We start from the raw sequence: 27,798 nt of genomic DNA on the forward strand, positions 1-27,798 counted from the left end.
TCCCGGAATTTCTTTAGGAGAACTTCCGGTTTAAAAAAATCCACTTGGAATTTCTCCAGGAAGTCTTCCTTTAGGAAATCTCCGTGACTTTTTTTAAGCAAATCCTCTGAGAATTTCTCCAGGAATCCCTCTGGGAATTTCTTTAGGAAATCCAATTTTCTTCCTGGAATTCCACTAGGATTTTCTCTACGATTCCCTCCAGGAATTTCTCCGGGAATTCTTCTAACTCTAAGACTCCCTTCAGCAATTCCTCCGATGATTCGTTCAGTAATTTCTCCAGGACTTTTTCCGGGGTTATTTCCAGGAATTCGTTCGGGTATTTCTCCAGGAATTCTCCCGGGGATTCCCCAGGAATTCCCTTAGGGGATTCCCCTAGAGATACTTTCTGAAATTTCCTTCGGGAAAGGAGGATTCCATGAAGAATTTTCCGGAGGAATTGCTGGAGAATTTACCGGAGGAATTCCTGGAGGAAATCCTAGAGGGATTCTCTGAGGAATACTTGGTGGAATTCCCAGAGGATTTCCTAAGAAAATCCCCAAGATTTCATTTTAAAATTCCCGGAGGAATTTCAGGAGAGTCTCCAGAGGAATTCCTGAAAGAATTCCTGGAGGATTTTCTGGAAGATTTCCAGAAGAGATTCCCATAACAATACCTGGAGGATTTCCTGTAGAAATTCCCGGAGACATTCTCGGAGGAATTCCTGGAGAAATTCCCGGAGGAATTCGTAAAGGAAGTCCTAAAGGAATTTCGGGTAAAATTCTCGAGGGTTTTGTGAAAAAAAAAATCATGGAAGACTTCCTGAAGAGATTCCTGGAGAAATACCCAGAGGATTTTCTTGAAAAAAAAACCGACAGTTTTCCTTAGAAAATTACCAGTTATATTCCTGGAGAAACTCCTGGAAAAAATCCCGGAGAAATTCCTAGAGAAGTTCTTGGAGGAATTCCTATAGAGTTCATGGAGGAATTCCCGGAGGCACTCATGGACGCATTTCTGGGAAAAATCTCAGGGAATTTTCCGGAGAAAATCTTGGAAAAAAGTCCGGGGGAATACCTGGAAAAATTCCTAGAATTCATGCAGAAATTGCCGAAGGCATTCCTGAAGGAAATTCTGATGGGAATCCTACATGAAATCCTGGGGAAATTTCCGGAGGAATCCCCGGAGGAATTCCTGGAGGATTTTCTAAAGGATTTCCCGGAGAAACTTCTGGAGGATGTCCTAGTAGAATTCCCGGAAGATATTCCTGGAGAAATTCCTGGAGACAGTTCTTGAGGAATTCCCAGAGAAATTCTTGGATAAATTCCCGGTGGAATTCCCGTTAGAGTTCCTGCAGAAATTCCCGGAGACATTCCCGGAAGAAAAAAAAAACGGAACAAATAAAGTAATATTGTAGTGCAACAAAATTTGTCTGCAGGTTGTCCTGGAAGGTGTTAAAGTATTGCCGGATAGATCTCAACCTGCCGAACAAATTTACAAAAACGCCATGCTTTTAGCTTATTACAGTAAAGAGATACACGTGTTTAAATATTATACACAAGGTGCCATCTAGCGAATAAATCACTAATCAAAGACTCAACTATCAGACAGTTTTTAGCTTGCTGAAGAACTTTGTTGAAGACGGCATCATTCTATCTTAGCAGGGTTCTGAGATATGAAAGTTTGAAGATTTTTTACCCTGGCGCCACCTAGCGGACGATTCTCGAACCAAAGATGCCATTGCCAGATAGTTCTTAGCCTGCTGAACAATATTGCTGAAAACCGCATGATTGTACCTCATTTGGGTATCGAGATAAACGTGTTTAGATTTTTCAGACATAATGCGCCACCTAGCGGATAAATCCCAAACCAAAGACTTTACTATCAGCTAGTTCTGACCTTGCTGAAGAATTTTGCCGAAGAAAGCATCATTCTATCTTATCAGGTTTCTGAGATATGAGGGTTTGAACATTTTTGACACTGGCGCCGCCTAGCGGCCGAATCACGAACCAATGTCGCCGTTGCCAGTTAGTTCTTAACTTGCTGAACAAATTCGCCGAAGACACTATACTTCTATCTCATCGGGATCTTGAGATATACGTTGCGCAAAGTATGTGGCCAATTTTGGTACCCCAAGACAATCCGGAATAACTCCGGAACCATGTGGACCAGGCACCCATGTCCCGGGCATCATAAACTAGAAGAGTTTTTCGGGAAGTTGTGAAAATTTCATCAAAATTCATCGAAAAACAAAAAAGTTATGACCATTTTTATGCTTTTCCGAAGGTGGAAAAAGTACGTTGGCTGGATGAAGGTTAAGTCAGAGTGGACTACGCGATTTTTTGGGCAGGTTAAGATAAGCGCAGGAATTCGATAACTCTGAACTTCTCGACGTTTCTTTGATGCATATGGGTCATTACATAAAAGAACTACAGTTTTTCAGAAAATAATGCGCTCTAGTGCTTGCAGGACATTTCCCCAAAATCATTGAAAAACAGATGGTCTGATTTGACTGAACGCCGACCAGTTGTGGTGGAAAGAGTGAATGAAGTGAGTGAAAAGTCGATACAGGACCCGGCGCTATTGGTATGGAAATCATCAAATTTTAATCACCAGCCCCATGCAGTCCTAAAGCCCAAATCCGGCAGTATTTTGGTGACGTTGTTGGCCGAAGACCGATCAGCCAATACTGGTAGCTTAATAGTCCACATCTCACTTCTCTCTTCTTACTCCTCGCTTCTCTCTATATATACTCATCTCATCTTACTTTTCGCTGCACACTCCTTACTCAGTGAGAAATGATTTACACGCCTTATTGCTCATTCTTGACTAATGAGCCGTCACTGGGACATGGGTTATATGACAAAATAAAATAAAATATCTCGCTCTTGTTTACTTTTAGAGTTTGAGCCCCATATCAACTGTTCAAAATTTCAGATCTATCGGAAAAATAATATTTTAGCTCCCGTCATTCCAAATTTTCCTACGATTTACTATGGGAAAACTTGTTAAAAGAACGGCGAGGGTCACCCCTTGATTCCCAAAACTTAATCAATGAATTATTTCAGTAGGAAACTTTGTGAGGAATCAGATCTCCGAGAACCGCAAGTCGATGAGATATTGCTGGAAAAAAATATCAACCCATACCCGATCGATACAATAAAGGTTTTGTTTATCGTAAAATGTTCAACTGAAATCATTCATTGAATTATCTTTATGATTAAGGGGTAATCTGTCACGATTTTTCTTAGCAAAAGTAATTTTACCCATGGTAAATCGATAAAAAACTAAGAACAGATGGCACCAAAATAAAAATTTTATGATCGATTTGAAATTTCGCACATTTGATATGGGCGCAAAATGGAACCCAGAAAGTGTACAGCAATAACAAATTTTCTGTCCCAGGCTTCTATTCACTTTTTATTCCTCTCTCTACGATGCTTACTTCTCAATCCTCCCTTCCACTGCCTATTCCTCACTACTCATTTCTCATTTAACTGCCCCCTTTCCTGTTCGCCATGCTCAGTTTTTCACTTCTTTATCGCCTTGCTTCACTGCCGACTTCTCACTCCACACACCTTAATATTCACTTCTCAATACTCAGTAATCACTCCTCACTGCTTCTCACTCTTTACTCATTTACTTCTAAACTCTATACTTCTCACTCCTCACTTTCTCACTTTTTTCACTGTTAGTCTCCATAGCTTACTTGAACTTCTCACGCTACACTGCTTTCTTCACATTGAGTGTAGTGAGCAGTATAGGCTTCTTATTTTCCATTACTCACTCCTTACTCTGAACTGATCACTTCACACTTCCCACTCTTCATCATTTGCTAGGCACATTTTTATGCACTCCCATGTTAGTAATTGAGCATGGGACAGCTTTTGAGAGAAGAAAAATGATCAAGGGACAGCTTTTGCTGAAAAATCGAACATTGGACAAATTGACCTGATGCTATTTACATAGATTTCTGAAACAAAGTATACATAGGGTCTTGTACCTTTTGAGCAGGTGTACCTATTTTGGGCACTTGCCGCTATAACTAAGTCAACTTCAAACCGATTGATTTGAATTTTTGTATAGAGTTAGATACTGTACGTGCCTAACTCTATACAAAAATTCAAATTAATCGGTTTGAAATTGACTTGGCCACAGAGAACAGACATCCAAGTCCGGTTCCGAAACTGTGTAAGGAATTTAACGGTCATTTGAAATCAGCAACACAAGTGGCAATAGCGTGGCGCTGCAATCGGTTATTTTCCCATACTAATTGAATTCACCACTTGAAATGTTTCAATTCACCACTGACTGTGGCAATATGGTGTTTGGCGGCGTTGGTGATGTCATCTTGTATTGGTTTGCAACCTTGCTCAAGTGAAGATGCATATCCTTACACAACTTTCTGAATGAAATTTGTTCTAGCCTGGATGTCTGTTCTCTGTGACTTGGCTATAGCGGCAATCTTGAAAATCTTGAGTTGTATATCGGTACAGTCAATCGTAATAAGATCATACATAATCGTATATTTGGACGAAGAAAATCGGCACAATCGTAGAAATTTTGCGAGAAATCGTAAATCATGTTGGATGCGATCGCAATAATCGGATATATGTTTCGGAATGGCCTCCACTTTAGTATGTACAGGGTGCGGCAGGAAAAAATGCGAAAAGTTCAAGGCACTAATTGGATGAGAGTTCGACTGTTCTATTATAGCTGTTTTGATTATCGGCAACGCAGTTTTTTTTAATTTGTAAAACGAGTTTTATTTTTTAACCTGACGTTTCGGCGCAGGTATGGCGCCTTCTTCAGGGGAAAAATAGAGTATTCGTTTTTGGTTTGGGGTTATGGTAAACTGTAACTGTCGGGGTTTTATAATGTGGGTACATGACAAACTGCGGTGAAAACTAAAATTTAAAATTGGTTCCTATACTATTTTTGCGCGCTTTTAGTCTTCTGTTGGTTGGACCTATTGCACTATTACACGCTAAATATGGGATATATATGACTATTTTTTCATGACAGTGTATTAGTCAATGTCTATATTCTAGCACTGAAAAATAAAAATAAACATATTTGATGTTAAACATGTGATAATGTAGGCCTAATAAGCGGATATCAATAAACTGCGCGCCCAATGGTCATTAAACAAAATGACTATAACAGTAACAAAATTAGCTTAAATTCGATGAACAACCAGACCACACTGATCCAGAGCCAAGTAGTTTCACATACTAGATGAAATAAGTACATATATTTGATGATATTGTAGAGAAAATAAAAAGTTTTGTTTTATCAGATACGAAATTTAGCGACCTGTGTACTTTTCTGCGGTTTAAAAATTCTGATTGTCTTCAGCTTCAACCGCCGCCCTGTAAAGGTTAGTGGTCAAAATGGGAAAATTTTTAATCAACTTTTCAGAAAACTAGCCTATTATAGATCATGGAACGTTGAAACATAGATTGGTTAACGTCAAATGGACGAAAACGAGGTTTGAAGTTGGAAAACACTTTCGCATTTTTTCCTGCCGCATACTGTATATGCAAATATACTATATTAACAATATAGGTCACTTCGTGTTTTCACATACAACGTCATGGAGACGCCGTTTACGAATGATTACAGCACCACCTGCTGTCAGAAAAAGTCAATAATTGTATTTTGATCAATTTTTGTTTACCGTGCAAGGTGACATTTCTGAAAAAAGATGTTAGGGGTGTCAAAGTTTTTTGTTTCAAAATAATCGAATAATAAATAATCGATTTACAATATACACAAGCAAAATAATATTGCGCATTTAGTTCACCACTGGACTGCGCACTCGGTCTTTATAAGTGCGAAAACGTCAATAAAAGTGGGCGATTGCATCAAATCCAGTTGATGTCTGCAGCGCACTATTTCTTTGATTTATGCTGAATAAGTGCTCTGAACTAGAGATGGGAAAACTGATTCAATTTTGAGAGCGAGTCGCTCCCGATTCACTCTCAAAAAAGAATCGACTCTTTTGATCGATTCAATAACTCATTTCCGGAATTTGATCGAAAATTTCGTTTTTCGAAACGAGTCCTTTCTTATATGTTCAGTTTTTGAGAAAATTCGTCCTCTTGGTACGGACGTCGACGTCGAATTAACAATCTTAGAATGACGTGATAAAATGCAAGATAAAACCTATTTTCGTTCCTGCCGCTAAAGAATCGAATCACTGGTGCGAGTTAGCCACCCAATAAACTAACAAAAAAAAATATCTAATGGCAAAGATTGCGGTGTTCTGCGTCTAATTATTATGAAAGTGCGTAATCAGCCAACTCTTTTCGGCAGATTGTTGGACTCGTTATGAATTTCACTGAATCGTAACTCTTTTGAAAAGAATCATGGTTCACTCACTCGGTTTCGCGAGTCGATTCTTTGAGTCGATTCGCGAGTGAGTTGCCCATGTCTACTCTGAACACACCAAGTTGATTTGTTGCAATCGTGCACTTTATTTACGTTTTCGCACTCATGAAAACTCGTGCGATAGTCCAGTGGTGAACTAAATGCGCTATATTTCATTAGATGACATCTACGAATACATCGGTAAAAGAATTTGAATGCTCCCTCATTGTAACGTCACCGAAATCGTTTCACTTCGAAATTTAAAATTTTCACCCTCAAAATTAACTTATATTTTGCCCTGGTGGTTGCTATTTTCCTTTGACAATGGCTTTTAATATCATCTTTCTAAATGTCCACGCTGACATACATACATCGGATTGGATAGCTTACAAAAATCCGAAAGATCACCAAGCAAATGCACGTCAAATTTCTCGTAGCAGAGTGCAAGACATTGAATCCAAGGGTGCACAAGCTAATGGACAGATGCACGAAATTTTAACGTTTGAGCGTTCCTTGCTTACAAAAAATGAGCTCCGGGACCGGACCTGAGAATAGAACCCGTCAAATTTAATTTCGATTAATTTCGTTGTTTTTCCGAAGTGAACTGTGAGTTTATTCGAATACTGGTTGTTTAATTTCGGACTAATCGGTTTCCTTTGTTGTTGGATGTGTGCAAGGTTGTTAATCGATAAATTATCGCCGATAATTTATCGCCAACTTTGACCTTGTTGACAGTTTTTCGATAATCCGTCGATAACGATAAACAGTGCGTTACATTATCGTTATCGTTATCGTAACTTCGATAATTTATCGAAAATTATCGAGTTAACTGTTTAATGTAAAAAAAAACACGTTAGCTTGGAATTTTTCTACTCCAGTCAGTAAATATTCCCGTCCTTGGCTGTACAGTTGCAGCATGTTGAGTCATATATTCGTCAAACCATAAATTCGAGAAAGATATTTTCAATTTAATTGAAAACCGTAGTTTTCGACTGGCGAAGTTGGATTTTTCTCCACATCCATACGTCGGACCTAACGTTGGAAGTGATGCGCTGTATAGTAAAACTGGTCCGCTATACAGCGCACCACTTCCGAAGTTAGATCCGACGCACGGATTTGGAGAAAAATCCTACTTCGCTAGTCGAAAATTCCGGGTTTCAACTGCTCGGAGAACATTACCCATCGCAATCTGCTACGTATCAAAATGTTACCGTCCGGAAGAAACAGTTTATGCTCAATACTGTGATGAACAGGAGTCGGTGGAATCGTCAAATGAATGAAAAGAATGGTTAGGGGAATTCCAGATGAAACCTCTGGTGAAACTTCCAATGGAATCGTTGGAGAAATCTTTAGATTCCCTGGTGGAACTTCCGATGAAAGTCGATGAATTAATGAAGGATTCCGTTGCAAACTGCGAGATGGTATCTCTCACGAAACTCGAAAGAAGCCCTGGTGGGGTTTGCGTATGATTGCCTTGTGCAATTTCTGTTGGAATGATGGCACATTGTCGAATAAACCCCTGGCATGATCTCCTTTGAAATTGCAAGGAATTGCTGGTGCTGGTACTTCAGAGATTCCCGAAAGAACTACACGAACTGCCCAAAAGATTGCCTGGTAGAATGTCTGATTGAATTCCTTAAACGTCCTAGCTTTGAACCCATGAAGGTGTCAAACATTTTCAACCAAGATTGCTATGATTGAAACTTCTAAAGTTAACTACAGTTAACTTGCGTTGAATTATCGAACGCCGATAAATCTTGCGATAATTTATCATCATCGCAGTGAGCGATAACGTTGAATACAATTATCGTTATCGGCGATAACGATAATTTATCGATTAACAACCTTGGATGTGTGAACATTGTGCTGTCAAAGATTGAACATTTACACGATCATCGCGAAATCCTTGCAAAGCTCATTATTTTTAAATATACAGTCATGGGCTAGGTCATGGGCTTCTGGGTGAACTTCAGTTAGTAAAAATAGCCTTCATATTCTTGAACTTCAGTTAGTAAAATTATTCTGATTTTCCAACGGAAGTTCCTTCTCAGTTTTCTCTTTTCCTTTGCTAACCGGAAAAATCCGTTGTTTGGTTATCCGTTGCTAACCATCGTTAATCGCGTCTAACAACACCTGCGGCTCGGTTAGCAACGGTTGGGAACGGATATATGCGGATTTTCCGATTAGAAAAGGATATGTCATTCCCCTTGGTTTCCTTCTAGTTTTTTTCTGAGATTCATTCAGGAGCTCTTTTTGAAATTCCTCCAGGAGTGCCTTGAGAGATTGATTTAAAGTTTTTGATTCTTAAATTTCTCCAGAGGTTCCTTCGAGGAACCCCTAGGAGTTCCTACTGAAATTACTCCAGCAATTTCTTCTGATGTTCCTTCAAGAATTAATTCTAGGAATCCTCAAGAATTCTCTTCAAGTGTTCGTCAAGAAGTTCCTTATAGGATTCCCTTATAGGAGTTTCTTGGAGTTTTTCTTGGATTCCTGCAGAAGCTCAGCTCCTTCAACAATTCTCTCAGGATTTTTTTTTTACGAATACCTCCCGGAGTTCCTTCTGGAATTCCTCCAAAATTTTCCAAGAACGACCAGGAGTTGTTTCATGGATTTATCCAAGAGTTCCTTCAAAAATTCCTCCTTCTGGGAATTTTAACCGGGATTTCTACCAGTATTTTCCTCCAAAAGTTCCTTCTGGAATTCACTCCGCCCTTTAAGGATTTCCACAGAGTTTTCTGGGAATTTACAAGGAATTTCTTTTGAAATTTCGGAGAAATTCCAAAGTGACTATGTAAATCACCAACGCGATTTTATATGAACAATTTAATTAATATTTTTCGAGGGATCTTTCCAGGATTCCTTCAGAAGTTCCCTCTTTGAAGTATCAGAAATCCTCCAGGAATTATTTTTGTAATTCCTTCCGAGATTTCTATAAATTTGGAATGTCTTCAGAAGTACTTTTTTCCGGGATTCCCAGAAGGAATAAGTGAATACTAGATTTGTAGTAATGAGTTGGTTTTTTGTATGGTGAGATGCTAAACTCTCCGTTTCTGCATTGAAACGGCGCAAACTCATGGGTATTATGATTCTTAGCCTAGTTTTATGCTACTTGAGCAAAACTTTGGGGAAATATGTTGTTGAAGTTGCATTAAATGAGAATACAACAACACAGTTACCCAAAGTTTTGCTCAAACAGCATTAAATTACACAAGCAGTCATAAACCCTTGCTTTTTTGTTACCATTATTGCAGTTACCATTTTATTGCAGTAACGGAGAATTTAATTTCTCATTATACAAATCATTATACTACAAATCTAGTACTTCACTGATTGCGTTTTATTCATGGAGAAATGTAATCCCAGATAAAAAAAAAATGTTGAAGGATGGAGGAGGAACGCTGGAACGCTTTCCCTGAGCAATCCCGAAAGGAGTTCCTAAAATAATTCCAGAATAATTTCTAGGAGGAATCCCCCAAGAGATTCAGGAGGAATCTTGGAGAAAAAAAATCCAAGGTGCAATTCTTAAAGGGATTCCACAATGAAATTCTTGTTTAATTTCCGGAGAAAATACCGTTCATCACTCGCTAACGGAAAGTTCGATTTGGGTCGTCTGTGCACTGAAAATATATTTTGTTTCATTGTACGAAATCGCTCGTCATGTTTACAAATGCCATTCGTTGTTTTCTGCAACGAAAAGCTTCGTAATGTGCATGAGTTCGTTTTGTACAAAATTGCTCCGACAAGTTTTTTTGTCTCTTTTTTTTGTCGGAATGACATAAAACATGCTTTAAAAAATACCACACGTTCGTCCACTTAGATATCACACGCTTCGTTTCACGTATCTTCTGATTGATACCTACCAGTGCTAGCCACCCATCTGTGGGCGCTTGTTGAAGCCGTCCGAAAACAACCAGAACGCTTTCCACTTTGGTTCTGTTTATAAATAACTTTTACTTTGAACCGAGAGCATGTTTCCTTTCCTCTTCTCGCACACGCACCGTCATATGCTCATGAAAACATGTTGCCTTATTTTCTCTGCGATCCAATCAATCGCCAGTGATGACCGCAAAGCTTAGTTGCATTCTACGAAGCGAAATTTTCTTTTTACGCATGGTTAGTAAAAAACGTTTGACATTTGTTTATTTTGTTTCATTTTACAAAGTAGGAGCTAAAATCTACGAATGAACAAGTTTAGCGCCTGTCGGATTCGTGATTTCGTATATGATACAACTCCATTTGTACTGTTTCAGCATGGTGGTACGAATGGACCGTACATTATACGCAAATTGCTTTCAATTTACGAAAACTGGTTTTACGAAGCATATTCGTTGAGGTTTAACGAAAGAATATTCTGAGTGTGTTTTAGTCTGTTATGAACGTTTATCGGTTCAAATTGACTTCTCATCTGCAACTTCGCATTGCGCACGAGTCGCAACTTCGATTTGGTGCTGCGACAATAATATACGCCAGAAATTGTTCAAGAAGAGATTTATTCTAATTTGAGTGGTTGAAAAAATCGATCTATGTTTAATCGATTATTTCAGAAGAAATGGGCATCCCCACCATGCAATGACAGTTCGACAGAATAAATGTCATTCGGATAGCACATGCATTTAGTGTGTAGTAGTACCTCTTCTGACGCTTGGTGGCGCCACATTCACTAAAAAGGTGCCGCCAAAAAATCGTAAGAGTGACCTATATTGTTAATATAGTATATTTGGTATATGCCTGTTTCGTGCATTGAATACGATTTCCTTAGTGTTATATATGTGTGACTATTTCAGTTGCAATTTCGATATAGCAACCAAATTACTGGCTGGGAAGTCAACATCGATAAAAAGTTAACATCGTCCAAGCGTGACGTGAGAGCTTCCAAAAGATTCAGGAAGTTCAAGAAAAATTCTGATACCAAAACGGTCTTCTAACACCAAGATGAGGAGCAGGCACAGTTCCAATGGCACGGTGCTCCCCAGACCGTTATTATAAAATAAAAATCTCCATCAAATCGGTGCCCACCATTCGTTTTCTATGGCTATCCTGCATATCTGGACAAAATTTGAAAAAAATCGTAGGGCCCATTTTTGAGTTACGCCCCTTTAAAGGGCGTAAAGTCGAATATTCAAAGAAAAAATCGAAATATTTAGTACTCAACCATTTTTTAACGATTTTGATGAAATATTTTCTTGAAAAATTGTATTGCATTGGGTATTAGATTTGTTTAGCATAGTTTTTGTTGAAAAAACTGAAGAAAATATGACGTTTTGTGAGTTGCGAATAATAAAAGTGTATTTATATGAAAATATTTCAATTATATTTGTAACTTCTCAGGTTCAAATACGGTAAAAAAAACGTGAATGTATATATACAAAAAAATAAAGTAAATGAAAGAAAAGCTCTTAAACAGAGAAATTTAGCATAACATGTGAAAAGGGCCTCAGTGCTTTTTGTCAACAAACACGTCGTTGTAGGGCCCAATCTGCACCCTTTACCGATAGCCCTAAGATTGCACTTTCTGAAACATGTTTGTTTACAAAAATCACTTAGGCCCTTTTCACATGTTATGCTAGAAACGATATTATGTATGTTTGAATAAATCAAGAGCTGTTGTTTGAGGCCCTTTACATACTAGTTTTATTCGCACAAGACAAAAAAACGTAACAATTCTGTATAAAATCATGAACACCTATATGTGATGATTTATAAATTTCCAATGACAATACATCTAATCAGATAGGTATTGCATTGTATTTGAAAACGTAATATTTTAAATAAGAATGAAGTGTATTATAAATAATAATACCTACTCTGAATGCCGCTTTACGGTGATAAAGACCACAAAAATGTGTTTAAATTTACTATCGGTGCCGAACCCAATCGCGCGCTATTCGTACGGGCGGTTACACAGGTGCTGCGGTGAAGAGAGACTTTTCGCTCACTGTTGAAAACGACTCAAGGCTACTCGCCTATGTTTTCACAAAATAGCAAGGTTGGTTTTAAGTACTATGAAAAAGGTAGCATTTATGCATTTTAAGGGAACTAATACCTTACGTAGATTATGGACAGCGCCTAAGTTGAAATGAGCCGCGCAAATATATAGATATTTCTTTAAAAAAGAATGAGATATAAACAGACTTGCTTCGGCATTATCGTTTTTCTAAATCTCTTCAATTGTATCTCATGTCCACATAGCTTTTAAAAGATAAGACAACACGCCGCCAGGAGGCGTTTGTGGTTTGATAATCATGTGTTTCAATAGTAAATTTAAACACATTTTTGTAGTCTTTATCACCGTAAAGCGGCATCCAGTGTAGGTATTATTATTTATAATACACTACATTCTTATTCAAAATATTACGTTTCCAAATACAATACATATCTGATTAGATGTAATTATCACTAAAAATTTAGAAATCATCACATATTGGTGTTCATAATTTCATACAGAATTGATTCGTTTTTTTTTTGTCTTGTGCGAATAAAACTAGTATGTAAAGGGCATAAAACAACAGCTCTTCTTCCATTTATTCAAACACACATAATATCGTTTCTAGCATAACATGTGAAAAGGGCCTAAGTGCTTTTTGTAAACAAACATGTTTCAGAAAGTGCAATCTTCGGGCTATCGGTAAAGGGTGCAGAATGAGCCCTACAGCGATCGCAACGTGTTTGTTTACTAAAAGCACTGAGGCCCTTTTCACATGTTATACTATTTTTCTTTTTTTTTAAGAGCTTTTTTTTATTTGCATTATTTTTTTATTATATACATTCACGTTTTTCTTACCGTATTTGAACCTGAGAAATTACAAATATTATAGAAATATTTTCATATAAATACACTTCAGGGTTGTTAACGTTAATCAACGATTAACGCCGTTAACGTTAATTTTCGTCCGAATCAACGTCAACGGCGTTGCGTTAATTTTCTAGCCAGTTAACGTTAACGTCAACGGAATGCGTTAAATTAACGTCAACGAATGCCGTTAATTTTGGCGTTAATTGATGTGATATGCTTTGTGATCTGTGTGACACTTGTGGTTTTTTTTTTAAATTTTTGGGTAGATTATTATTTGTGTTTGACAAGATTTTTTTTTTCATTACTCACTAGCATGAAATTTTATTTTGAGGAACTTGTGCGCCGGCATTTGACCAACAGTGTCAAAATTGAATCTATATCGTCCACGTCAAGATCCTGCAAAATGCTTTGCCGACTTACTCAGGAAGCGTGAGTTTATGCTTCGGAAGTAATGGTGTTGGTGCATTATGCACCTTCAGCTGTGAAACTGAGCCCGCTTGTTATGCAATACACCCAGCGCGCTCGTCTTTGGGACTGGAAGTGCCCAAAGCGCTCTAATTTCGTTCATGACTATCCCCCGGTGTTTTTAGGCTATCCACATGTTGTTTGTGGACAATTATAAAACGTGACTCATCTTAAGTAGCTATTGAGTTGATCACAGTAGCCATCCATGCAAATGTCAAAAATTTCCCCAGCAAAATATAATTGTCAGTATTTCATCTGCTTGTCCAAGATATCACATAAATCACACATTTCAATCTCATATATCTCATGATCCTGATTACTTAGAGAGTTGGTGTCTTCGGCAAAGTTGTATGGCTGGTCAAGGACTAACCGATAATAAGACTTACGTTTCCAAATTGCACCGCTAGGCGGTGCTAGTGAGCTAACAAATTTAGTTTTTCATATATATCAGGAAAATTTGCAAAAAATTGCAACTAGCGCCGCCTAGCTGCAGAAACTCGAACCAAACGATAATTATTCTGAAAGCCCTTGATCTACCAAACAATATTGCCGAAGACACCATCTTTCTATAAAATCAGGATGCTGAGATATGCAAATTTTAATTTTTTTTTGCTCTCTAGCGCCGCCTAGCGGTGGAATTTTGAATCTTAAGTCTTATTATCGGTTAGTCCTTGACCAGCCCAACAACTTTGCCGAAGACACCAACTCTCTAAGTAATCAGGATCATAAGATAGATGAGATTGAGATTTCGTTTGTGTCACATCTATTTGTCTGTGATTTATGTGATATCTTAGACAAGCAGATGCAACACTGACAAAATTTCCATCTCATATATCTCAGGATCCTGATTACTTAGAGAGTTGGTTTCTTCGGCAAAGTTGTTCAGTTGGTCAAGGGCTTTCAGAATATGGGCCGAATGATTCGTGATTTCACTGCTAGGCGGCGCTAGAGAGCGTACAAATTTTACATTTCACATATCTCAGCATTCTGATTTTTTAGAAAGATGGTGTCTTCGGCAAAATTGTTTGGTAGAACAAGGGCTTTCAGAATAATTATCGTTTGGTTCGAGTTTCTGCAGCTAGGCGGCGCTAGTTGCAATTTTTTGCAAATTTTCCTGATATATATGAAAAATTAAACTTGTTAGCTCACTAGCACCGCCTAACAGTGGAATTTGGAAACATAAGTCTTATTATCGGTTAGTCCTTGACCAGCCATACAACTTTGCCGAAGACACCAACTCTCTAAGTAATCTGGATCATGAGATATATGAGATTGAAATTTCGATAGTGTCACATCTATTGGTCTGTGATTTATGTGATATCTTAGACAAGTAGATGAAACACTGACAAAATTTCCATCCCATATATCTCAGGATCCTGATTACTTAGAGAATTGAATTGAGAACAACCTGAATTATTCGATTTTGCACACCTTTCCGACAAATTTACCGAAATATTTGGTTGGACCCAAGTAGATTCACTTAAATGTACGGTCTAGTATCAATTAAATATCAATTAAATATGTATGTATGTACTACAATTAACGTAAAATTAACGGAGTCGTTAACATTAAATCAACGCTCCGCGTTAACGTTAACGTTGATCAACGCTTCCAAAAAATCAACGGAAGAATCGTTGATCGTTACAATTAACGTTAACGAATTAACGAAACGGCGTTAATCGTTGATTAACGTTAACAACCCTGATACACTTTTATTTATGTCAACTCACAAAAACGTCATATTTTCTTCAATTTTTTCAACAAAAACTATGCTTAACAAATCTAAAACTGAATGCAATACAATTCTTCAAGAAAATATTTCATCAAAATCATTAAAAAATGGTTGAGTACTAAATATTTCGATTTTTCCTTGAATATTGGGCTTTACGCCCTTTAAAAGGGCGTAACTCAAAAATGGGCCCTGCGATTTTTTTCAAATTTTGCCCAGACATGCAGGATAGCCATAGAAAACGAACGGTGGGCACCGATTTGATGGAGATTTTTATTTTATAATAACGGTCTGGGGAGCACCGTGAATGGCGATGTTACCCCTACAAAAAAGCATAAATGATAGTGATGACAAGGCAATTCTCAAGACCATCATCAGTCTACCTACGCAATTGGGAAACCCCAACCTTGAGAGGTAAACAACACTCTCGTTTTAGCTAGATCTTCGGTAGAAGATTAGATATCAATTCGCCACAAAAGCATTCCGGACATACCTTCCTGTCAAAGGTGTATGGAAAATTAAAAGATGGCTCTCCGGTTCCAGACGGTTTGTCTCTACTTATTGCATTTCGCGTTATCATTCTCCGGTTTCTCGCCGGTAGGTCGGACGGTCGGACGTTTGACATATGTGCATATGATCTTATCGTCCGTTAGCGCATCCGTGTCTCACACAACTAGGTCAGTGACAAGGGCGAATGGGGCATAAAGCTTGATAATGGATAAGGTCAGAGCATTGAAACATACATGAGCATAATTAATTGCATGTGCTTTATCATCAAAATTTTTGGATTGGATACAACTGAAGGATGCTGGAAATAGTATATAAGCTTGGAAACTTGCGGATATTTGGTACTTCAAAGTCTAGTGCTTACTAGTTCCCCAAAGGCTAGAGGATTCAGAATAATCAAGATGAAGATCGGTACAGTGTTGGTTGTAGTTTTTGGCCTTGCGTTCACCGAAGGTAGTATTTTGATGAAACCTAACAAAATAAGGCAAATCTAAACAAAACATCGTTCTAGGTTTCGCACTAAGTCCCAAAAGTGATGAAGACAGTATTAAAATTGTTGGAGGTCACCCGATTGGGATTGAGCAAGCCCCCTACCAGGTATCGGTACAGGTCAAAACCAGAACGTCCCATCGACACATTTGCGGCGGAGCCATTCTAAGCGCCGACAAAGTTCTAACCGCAGCTCACTGCATCGAAGAGTTAGTATTCTATGAAGGTTTTACTTATTCCCAAGCTATCCAAAGAACACCTTTCCTACTCCAGTGGCACAAAGTACGCCGTTCGCGCCGGGTCCAACAACCACGGTCACGGAGGTCAGCTGGTGAACGTTCTGGATGTTCGAGTCCACCCGGAGTTCAGCGATTACTATCTGACCAATGACGTTGCCATGTTGCGGCTCGAGAGGCATCTCTTCTTCAGCAGGTCGGTCGCACTGATCGGGATGGCCTTTTCGGAGTTCTTCTACAAGGAACCGAAAGAGGTGTTCGTTTCCGGTTGGGGATCCATTCTGGTAAATAGCGATTTCATATGCCGTTCTGTAACTACTGAGTGAAAATAAACATCTCCTAATCCACAGTATGATTCATCGCTATCCGATCGGCTTCAAGGAGTTTCCATCCCGTTGGTGAACCATGATCAATGTTCGGAGCTGTACGCGGAGTTCAACAACGTTACGGATTCGATGTTCTGCGCAGGCCAAGTGGAGAAGGGTGGCAAGGACTCCTGCCAGGGTGATTCCGGTGGTCCTGTGGTTATGAACGGGTACCTTATTGGGGTTGTATCTTGGGGCTATGGGTGCGCAGAACCAAAGTATCCAGGAGTGTACTCGAAGGTGTACTCATTCCGGGAATGGATTCAGTCATTGCTGTGAGATGTGACTCATGTGTAATATTACTATCAATAAATCGATTATCAACAAACCAAATCTTGTTTTTTTATTAATGCTCATGTAAGGCTAAAGGGTTTCAGATTCTCGTGAAACTTTTTCCAGAATCAGATTTTATAGTTTAGCTTTGTTTTTTCACTCTTCTAAACCATAATCAACTCAACAGACACCTGCACAGGATGCCCGGGGCGTGTGGGGTTAAGGACCGTCTTCTACAACAGAAGTAAAAGCCAAGACTACTCTGTCCTCGGCCTGTTTAGTGTTAACATTCCCATGGCTGCCAAACCCTTCGTCTCTCCGGAACCACTAAGAAGGCATTGCTTCAGAGAGGGGCTAGTGCACATCGCATCCTCAAGATTAGCTGCGCAGCATGCAGCAACGAACATCTAGGTCACGCATTGTGCGAAAACGCGGGTACACGAACAAAACTTGTTCTGCCGTTTCCTCTAAACCGGTACAAAAAGGGCATTCGGGAGTACCCGCATGTCCGAAACGGTGTAGATACTGTCGGAAGCAACCATGGCCTGAAAGGACCTGTGTCAGGTGGAATGTTGCTTCCACATGGCGCCTATTGATCAAATTAAATATCTACCCTCGGTATCAACCTATGGGTCAACCTTTCTTTGGTGGAACTGTCCCACGCGAGGTGATATTTGACCATGGAGGCCATCCCGGCAGTCCTGCGTATGCCTCTTCTGCCGCGCATTTCGAAGCACTCTATGTCCTCACTGATAGGATGCCGATAGGCACCATACCAGTCAGTGATGACGCAGAGAGCGTCGTGTGACACGGTACGGTATGCACTCGCAACCCTCAGGCACATAAGCCTGTAAGTACTTGTCCGCTTACGACAGTAGGACTCAGTACGCAGCGCAGTGGACGTAGCGACACTAGCCAGAAGCTTGCTTGTACTAGCGTACACCGCATAGCTATTGGACATCATCCGGGACAGTGCCACTATAGCTGTGGAGGCTCTTTCACAGGCGTAATCGACGCAAAAGTAAGCTACCGAAGGTGAGCTTATCGTCGATCATCACGCCCAAGTGTTTGACGGAGCACTTCAAAGTGATGATGCAATCGCCTCCATTGATCACTGCTCCGACTTCCGATTGTTCACAACCACTACCTTAGTTCTGTGGAGAGGCAACTCCAGTTCCTTGGACCCCATCCACGCCTCCACAATCTTGATCGAGTGGGCAGTAGTCAACTCCACTGCTTCGATCGACACACCGTAGCCTTCTAGCGTAGTGTCGCCAGTGAAGCCGACGATCTCCATACCCACCGGGAACTCTAACCTCAACACCTCGTCGTACATGATATTCCATAACACCGGACCCAGAAAGGAACCTTGTGGGTACCGCGAATCTTGTACAGGTACCCGGGTATCCCCAGACGCAGGAGCGCATCGGCAACAGCCGCCCAACTGACGCAATTGAACGCGATCCCTACATCCAGAGTCCTACTGTACAGTAGCGAGTCCCCCTTCTCTTAAGCTGAAGCGCTATCTCGGCGGTCTTTGTAACCGACAGCTTACTTACTTACCGATCAGGCTAAGGCCGGGGTGGCCTCTGCTGTACATAGTAGCCTCCTCCATTCCACTCGGTCCATGGCTGTTTGCCTCCAGTTCCGCACTCTGCGTAGGGTCCGCAGATCGTCCTCCACTTGGTCGACCCACCTAGCTCACGTCTTCTTGTACCGGTCGGATGACTCTCGAGAACCATTTTAGTCGGGTTGCTATCCGACATCCTGATGACGTGACCCACCCACCGTAGCCTCCCGATTTTCGCGGTATGGACGATGGTTGGTTCTCTCAGCAGCTGCTGCAGCTCGTGGTTCATTCGCCTTCTCCAAGTCCCGTCTTCCATCTGCACTCCGCCGTAGATGGTACGCAACACCTTCCGTTCGAAAACTCGTTACGTCTTGGCCATCACGATCCTGTAGGCATCACCCCACGGATTTGCATTGGCAAAGACAGAGACCTTCAGAGCAGGACTTTTTGCTTGCCCTTATCGCGGTCTTTAGCGCGGCTTTTGCAGCGGCGAACACCACCCGCTGTTCGTTTCGCTCATCCTCAGTTCGTGTTCGCTGCACCCGCCACCTAGCTCGTAGGCAGGCACGGCGCAGGTCCGCAATCGCTTAAGTCCACCAGTAAGCCGGTGGTCTGCCATTTCTAGGGTGCACTTGCCTAGGCCTATGGTCGCATCGCACGCATGTCTCCGCTTAAACCGAATAGGTTTCACTCGTAGCGAACCACCAGGTGATCGCTGTGAGTGTAGCCAACGTCTACTCTCCAGTTTGAACTACTTGTTAGGCCAGAACTACAAAAGGTAACGTCGATAATCGACTACGTTCTGTTCCGACTAAAAGTACTTTTGGTACCGACATTAGCCATGTCAACATCTAACATGGCCATTGTCTATAACAGGAACTGGCCCGCTGATTCGTAAACCGGCATCTCCATTTCACGGCCTAGGCATTGAAATCACTCGTTATTTATATCGGTCTTTGCCCTGTCAGCACGGTTGTCATATAGTCCAACATCTGCGTAAACTACACGATCGATCACCGTGGAGGCGCATAAAGGCTCCCCCAAACCGACGCAACTGTCGCCGGCGACAACAATTTTTCAGGAGAGTGTACATTGAGGCCGTGCATCGCATTTTCAGAAGCACATGTTGGAAAAACCGAACAACGCTTTGCGCTGAAATTTTTAACAATTGATTACTCACTAGTGATAATTTATCGATAGAATTTTCAGAAAGCTTCGATGTTTGATTTTTCCCACTTGTGCTTTTAAAAATGCGAGGTTCGGCTTCAGTGAACCTTTGCCTGAAAAATCGCTGTCGCGGGCGAAAATCGCGTTGGTTTGGGGGAGCATTAACAGCTACAAAGGTAGACTCCGTTTACCTAGACGACCACGAAGCCCTCGTAAGTCGTAGACTCCATTTCCTGAACTAGCCATCCATATTGCCGCCATTTTTCCGGTTCCATCCGCAACCCTGTTGCCATTACACTAGTTTACAAAATAAAACGAAAGTCATGAACTTGGGTCAACGATCAAAATTTTTGAAGTACAATTTAGCACTGATTTCGAAACCGTGCTTCAAAAAATTTTAAGTAGAGCAGTTTTTAAGTTTTAGCTCAATATCGAGTTTTACAACTTTTAAAAATTTGGAATTTACTAAAATTCAAATATCTTGCATTTTGTGCAACCAATTTCAAATCTTTTTCCATAAATTGAAAGCTGAATACAATACCATTCGATCATCTGAATGCAGGTTTTGCGTCAGATTGATGAAATTCAAGATATTGACGAGTTTTATGGACGATCTCCTTAAATTTTAGCTAAATTTCCAAAAATATATGAAGAAATGTATTTTTTTCAATGAGAAAATAACAATTTAAAAAATCTTTCTAAACATTTATTTGACATATCATATGTAGGCGAGTTACAGTAAAAAATTCAGCTCAATCGGAGCATTGATTACGGAGAATTAAATGTGTGAAGTGAACGACGTTGCTTAAAAATAGAACAAAAATCGATTTTAAATCATCAACCTTGTATGGAAAGTCGAAAAAATTTCCGCTCTACTGTAATTTTTTTCCTTCGCGTTTTTGAATTCAGGGCATGATTCTACACCAAAAATGATTATCAGCTTACCGAGTTCAAAAATGCTGTAAACTAGTGTTATCGGTGGGTACTCAGTATGGGTCCGCCATGATGGCGATATCCGTTCTCCGTTCCACAACTTCGGGGTCATCCATAAAGTACGTCACGCTTAGAGGGGGGAGGGGGGGTTCTGAGAAGTGTGACAAGCAATGTATTAAGTATAGGAAAAACCCGTACGAAGGGGGGAGGGGGGTTGAAAATTCTCATTTTTAGCGTGACGTACTAAATGGCTGCCCCCTTCCTGACACAGCACTGGCTGAGCTACGCCACAGTGGTTCAGGTTCAGCTGCGTTACCTGCACTGTGGCTTGTCAGCTGTAACGCTTCTGAAGGCCGGGCACCTTGGACCTCCTGTTGGGTGCTTGCTGTTCGTGGATTTCCCGGAACAAATCCAACACTTGGGAGGATTAGTGCAGCCTTGTGCAGCTTGCTCCTGTCAGGGCCACTGTGAGAACACACGTGACAAACTATGTTCGCTCTGCGCGCGGACAGATATCTAGGGGGTTTTTGAAAGGTATAATAGAGCCAAACTTTGTTTGCATACCTTTTGTTTCCGGGGGTCTAAGGGATTTTTAGAGGATTTTCGACGAGTTTTGAAGGCGTTACAGGCTTTACTACGTTTCCGGAAGATCTCAGGTGCGTTACAAGGAGTCCGAGGTCTTGAAGGTTTCCGAGGCATTCAGGGAGGCTCAGAGCATTTTCGGCGAGTTTCTGAGGCGTTATGGAGCCTTTTCCGGGGGTTTTGGAGGGTCTATAATGCATTACATGGGGTCAGTTTCAGAACAGTTTCGGCTGGATTCAGAGGCTTTACCGAGGCATGTTCGGCGGTTTCGGAGGATCTCAGGTGAGTTACATGGGGTCCGAGGGGGTTTTAGGAGGATTTTGCAGGCATTTCAGGAAGTTGCAGAACATTTTCGGCGGGATTAAGAGGCGTTAGAGAGACATTATCGAGGCATTTTTGGGGGTTTCGGAGGGTCTCATGTACGTCATGGCATGGGGTCTGAGACTTAGGAGGAATTTTTGGAGGTTTTGGAGCATTTTCGGTGGGATTCAGAGGCGTTACGGAGGCGTTTTCGGAAGTTTCTGAGTATCTCAGGTGCGTTACACGGAGTTTGTGTATGCTTTAGGGGGATTTCGGAGGCATTTCAGGAAGTTTCAGAGACCCCATGGGGCCTCACTTTTGAAACACATCAGAAAATCTCTTTGGTTTTTGATACATAAATTATTATAAACAATTAAAAATAGCATGAATAGGCTCCAGAAACCCCCTGAAACGCCCCTGAAATGCCATCAAATGCTCCTAAAACCCCTATGAACGCACTTAAAATGTTCCTGAAACTCCTTCAAATGATTCTGAAATGCCTTGATACGCCCCTGAAACCCCGTTTTATTGGACTCTCTGGGAACTTTCTGGAAACCCCGTAAGCCACACCTCCAATGCTCTAACCTAATTTATGCATAAATTCTCTCATTTTATACCTTTTTTTTATTTTCTGCACATTTTTAATATGCAACAAGAAAAGAGTTTCCAGTGTATAAAATGGAAGCTTCCTCTGCCAATGACTATTTTGCTCAAGTATATCGTGTGGCTGCAAAACGGTGAGTCGATAAGGAGAGCGTCCAATATAGCTCTGGTCCTCACAAGTTCCTACCTCATGCTTCCACGGGTCAAGCGATGACAAAGACCGCCAGCTAAGAGTTGTGTGCTTAGCTGGTAGTGCAGCCTGGGCACTGTTGTCCTTCTGACTTCAGCTAGATTGAGGAGGTACGATTCGAGCGTTTGTTCACCAAGGAGGTGCGGCTCAAACAGCGTCTGTTCTGGCATCCAGCGGCTGAGAATGAAATGCTGTATCGCGTCAGCTATACCTAAGAAGGCAGAAGGCAGCCCCTTCAACGCAATGTAGGCAGCGCGGCCCCGGTAAGGTAGCCAGAAAAGCAAGAGAACTTTAAGAACTTTGAATGAACCCTTACGTGTTGGGCTCCTGGCTCGTGAACTGCAAACTGTTGGCGTTGACATGCATTATGAGTTCTATGAGAGCCTTGATAAGGCCTACTGGGAGTGCCCAAAACAAGATGTCAAAATAAATAGTCATCGGAGATGCAAATGCGCAGATTGGCCTATCATTGGAACGGAAAGCCTTCATTCTGTTACCAACGATGATGGTCTGCGCCTTGTGACATTCGCTGCTGCTAGAGGGATGACAATCAGCAGTTCTAACTTCGCACGTAAGAATATCCAAAAACAAACCTGGCAACACCCAGATAGACCACGTGATGGTCGACGGGCGACATTTTTCGGATGTCATAGGTGTGAGGTCCTACAGAGGCCCGAACATTGACTCGGATCATTATCTTGTAGCCGTAAAAATTCAGGTGCGATTACACAGCGCAACATTTTTTTGTCTCAAGAGCAAACTTATGTGTCTCCGAAGGATTTTGGGTCGCTGAATCCGAATCCGGGCTCAGATTTGCTCTAACACGTCACAATTTTGAGTTATACCTCAATTTATAGGGCAAAATATGCGATTTTGGGCTTTTCTGACTGCAAGCCATTAAGCTTGGAAATATTTTTTTTTTTTTTCAGCAATCAAAAGGTTAATTGGTCAATTAACATCTAAATTAACGACTCATGCAAAATATTTCGTTTTACCTAATCAAATTTAATAGATTTAAGCATTTTATGTTAGTATGAAAACTTGCATGCAACTTTTGGAGGGTGACTTGTATGGGAAATATCCTACCTAACATAAATCGCTTAAAACTATCAAATTCGATTTGGTAAAACGCAATATTTTGCATGAGTTGTTGATTAGATGTTAATTGACCAATTAACCTTTTGATTGCTTAAAAAAATATTTCCTTGCTTAATGGCTTACAGTTAAAAAACCCAAAATCGCATATTTTGCCCTATAAATTGAGGTATAGCTCAAAATTGTGACGTGTTAGAGCAAATCTGAGCCCGGATTCGGATTTAGCGGCCCAAAATCCTTCGGAGACACATAAGTTTGCTCTTGAGACAAACAAAAAGTTATTTTTCGTTACGCTGTGTTATCCAGCGTCACGAGTTCAAGAAACAACAGGACGATGCGTGTTCGGTATCATCGTAAATGAACTATTGCTACCTGAATTAGTTTTGTACATAATGTAAATAATGCTTATTTAAGTCTATAGAATTAACGTAATTGAACTAACTTTACAAGAATATGAATTAGCCTAATGTATAAGTACTCTCTCAACAAAACTCTCTTGAGAGACAACATCATCCACAATGACTCAGCTGACCACTGTGCACAGCACAAGAATTTGTAGTAAGCAGTATGAAATAAATCCCCATAGAGACAACAGTGCGGTCGGTCGTCTATTGTATGGTCATTCCAATCACTCGGTGTGTTGCAATAAAGTGGTGGCAAAGCAGAACAAGATCAGATTTCGATAACATCCGAAAACGTGTGGGATACCCGGTAGGGAGCAATCGGTTATAAGCAATAAAACCACATCCGTCGGTCGGTCAGTAGTGCGTGCGTGAAACTCACAGCTGTGTATGAATTGATCACAGTGAAAGGCGTGTTAAGTGATCAGCAGCGAGATCGTTCTGCCTTCGGTGAAGAAGGAGAAGATTAAGTGACCGTGATTTGTGCCAATCTGTGCTCAGTAGTGGTTCCTGTGCGCCGTTCGTTGCACGAACGGGAAGAAATCCCTTCAGTCCCGGCAAATTACGAGTCCCGGCTCGTTCATTGGTCCTTCGAGCCGGATTGGAGGACAACCCGAGCCAGGAATCAGCGACGGAGGCAAGTTGGCGCCATAGCGGTGGTAAGTGGTCATAGCGGAGACCACACAAAAGGTAGGCCATTCAATCTATCTAAACCTTTGTGTAGAAGTTTGGGCCTTTTACACACGGCCGTGCCAATATTTCGCGCCGATCACGGAGGCAAGGAATAGCGATATAATTGCATGCGAATTTGGGAGATCACACATAGGGTAGGTAATCAAAATTTGAACCAAATTGCGGCTTTCTGAAGCAGTGCAAATTTTAAGTGATTTTTTCTCCCACATGGAAATAATTTACTACGGCAAAATCGTATGTACATGAAAGCCACGGGTATAAGCTTTCTGTTAAATGATAAAAAGTTCGTATTTGCACCGAATTTCATTGAAATATTCGATTTTTCATCAACAATGATTTTAATCTTAATTTGAACCATCGTAATCATAATTTGAACCAATTTTAATCTTAATTTGAACTACTGGCGGCAGCAGCTCGAGCAACTCACAAAACAGCCAATTCCATGCTAAACAATTAAAAATCACATGAATCTGCTAATTCTCATACCTATTTTTCATTATTCAGTGGATTCTCAACTCAGAATGTTTGAAATTCTTCAGGAAATTGGAAACTAAATTTGGAATTTTTCATCCCCCAAGAGTAAACAAAGAAACCACTAGCGCAATCTACAGGCCAACACTAGAAGCTCACCCCCGTTTACTAGTTCAAATTTAGATTACAAATGGTTCAACTTAAGATAACATTCTCCAAGTAAGAATCACTTAAATTTGATAATTTTATGACAAATAATGCGGAATATTATTCGATTGGTCGATTCTACGATAAATAAGCTTTCATTTGACGTATTCACTTATTGCGTGTGATGCAATGCATGAGCTGTATGGGTGCACTGAAAATGGGCTTTCTCTGGGGGACAATAGGTGAAATCACAGTGATTTTTCAATTGCTTATTTTCGATGGCAAAAACACTTTTTTCAATGCTTTTAAAGCTTATGTTATCAAATTTTATTACGGAAAACTGTTTAACATTTTTTTCGGGACAATATTTGCCCAAAAAGTACGTCATTTCAATGAAATTCAGAATAGTTCAAATTAAGATTACATTTTGACTAGTTCAAATTTTGATTTCTTACCCTATAGTACGGTGGAACTGCCGAGAAGCGACGGCACAATCAAAGCATTTTTGCATTTTTTGTTGACTGGTGGCAAGTCAGGCAAATTAATTGCTCTTTTTCATCATTTACTTCTGCGCCTGTGAAGTCGCAAATTGAAATTAGTACACCGTGCTGGGGGTGGAAGGCAATAAATTAGGGCTCAGTCAATCCAAGGCAATCGTGATAGTGGTGGCGTTTAAGCGGACACGCGTTGCGCAAAAGGGTACTACGCGTCGGGAAGGAGTAATCGTATCGTAATTTTAGTGCTCTTTTCGGTCGATCGCGTTCGCGTAGTGGTATCACGACGTGACGGGAAGGAGCATATCGTTCGATTGCGTGGTACTGCCGTCGTTTGTATCGCGTTTGAGTGGTGCATCGCGACGGGAAGGAGCAAAACGTTCGATCATCACTCACGTCCGTGCGCGTAGAAACGGCACACCGCGTCGGGAAGGAGCATTTCGTATCGATTTGTGTCGTTTTCCGTTTTTCGCGCGTGGTTTGAGTGGTGTGAAAGATGTCGAGTAAACAGCGTAAGAAGCTAGAAGAGGATCTTCTAAAGCTAAAGCGAGTGATAGCGGTCCGAGGCGTGGTGGAAAAGTTCGTGGAGGAGTACGATCACCAGACGGATGCGAATCAAGTGTCGGTCCGGCTGGAAACTTTGGACAAGATCTACAAGGAGTTCCAGCATGTGCAAAGTGAAGTGGAGATGTTGGATAGCAATAGTTCATTTACGATGATACCGAACAATGCGCTTGTCAGAGGTTGCTGCACAGTACCATCAGAAGCTAGACGAGAGGATCTGGAGATGTCAACAGCTAATGGGGAGTTATCCACAAAGCAGTGACATCAACAGAGCAAGAGGTGATAGGTACCGCTCAGCGACGCCAACGTAACGGTTGGTTTGACGAGGACTGCCAAAGAGTGACGAACAAAAAAAAGAATGCCTGATAACTGACACTGAAAAAGAATGCCGCCAGAAGTCGAATGCTAGTGGCCGGTACCCGGGAGAACTGGGAGCGGTACAGGGTGGCAAGAGTAGAAAAGAAACGAATCCACTGCAGAAAAAAAACGGCAACACGAGGAGAGTGTTATTGCTGAAGCGTAGGAAAGTATGAACAAGAACGATATGCGGAGGTTTTATGCAACTGTCAATGGCGCGCGGCACAAGACTGAGCTTGTGCCCGCCATGTGCGATGACCGGGAAGGAAATTTGCTAACAGACAAAAAAAGGAGCACTTCGAAGATTTGTTGGATGGTGGCAGCGAAGGAGCACCCAGGAACAGGACTAACATAATGGATGACGGTCAAGCAGTAGAACCACCAACACTGGATAAGGTTTAAAAGGCCCAGGAGGTGAAAAACAGCAAGGCTGCTGGGAAGGACGAGATCCCGGTCGAACTTCTTAAGCACGGAAGCGGGCAGCTACATCAATCAACCCACCAGATCCTTCGTCGGCGAATACCAGGCTGGTTTTCATGAGGGCCGATCAACGACGGATCAAATGTTTATCCTGTGGATGATCCTAGATAAATTTCGGGAATATAACGTGCACACTCACCATCTGTTCATTGATTTTAAAGCAGCGTACGATTCAGTGAAAAGAAATGAGCTTCTGCAGATAATGTCAGAACATGGTTTTCCAGCGAAACTAATTAGGCTGATACGCGCAACGCAGGATAGATCAAAATCAAGTATTCGGATCGCGGACGAAGTGTCTACGTCGTTTGTGACCTTGGATGGATTGAAACAAGGGGATGCTCTTTCAAATTTATTGTTCAACATTTCACTCAAAGGAGGAGGTCAGGCGTGCAGAGGAATGGCTCTATCATCACACGGTCGCACATGCTCCTCGGTGTTGCGGACGATATTGATCTCTTCGGCATCGATCGTAGGGCAGTGAAGGAAGCTTATGCTCCTCTGAAAAGAGAGACAGCGAGGATAGGCTTGACGATTAACTCTAACAAGACG

The 27,798-nt window shown here is 41.0% G+C and overlaps 1 protein-coding gene across 1 annotated transcript; it reads left to right on the forward strand.

Moving 5' to 3' along the window:
- Window positions 1-16,240: 16,240 nt before the first annotated feature.
- On the forward strand, window positions 16,241-17,208 carry LOC109412067 (trypsin-2-like). Its single transcript, XM_019685714.3, has 4 exons — window positions 16,241-16,292; window positions 16,351-16,537; window positions 16,602-16,848; window positions 16,915-17,208. Exons 1-4 carry the CDS (start codon window positions 16,241-16,243, stop codon window positions 17,206-17,208), a joined length of 780 nt encoding a protein of 259 aa, XP_019541259.3.
- Window positions 17,209-27,798: the final 10,590 nt, after the last annotated feature.

Source organism: Aedes albopictus, chromosome 3 (genome assembly GCF_035046485.1).
Source record: "Aedes albopictus strain Foshan chromosome 3, AalbF5, whole genome shotgun sequence".
NCBI classification, from domain to species: domain Eukaryota; kingdom Metazoa; phylum Arthropoda; class Insecta; order Diptera; family Culicidae; genus Aedes; species Aedes albopictus.

Excerpts from the sequence above, each read along its gene's own strand:
- LOC109412067 (XM_019685714.3), top strand. The coding sequence starts at position 16,241 with ATGAAGATCGGTACAGTGTTGGTTGTAGTTTTTGGCCTTGCGTTCACC. Across the intron at positions 16,293-16,350 it reads TGGCCTTGCGTTCACCGAAG|GTTTCGCACTAAGTCCCAAA; the intron begins GTAGTATTTTGA and ends ACATCGTTCTAG. Across the intron at positions 16,538-16,601 it reads GCAGCTCACTGCATCGAAGA|TGGCACAAAGTACGCCGTTC; the intron begins GTTAGTATTCTA and ends TTCCTACTCCAG.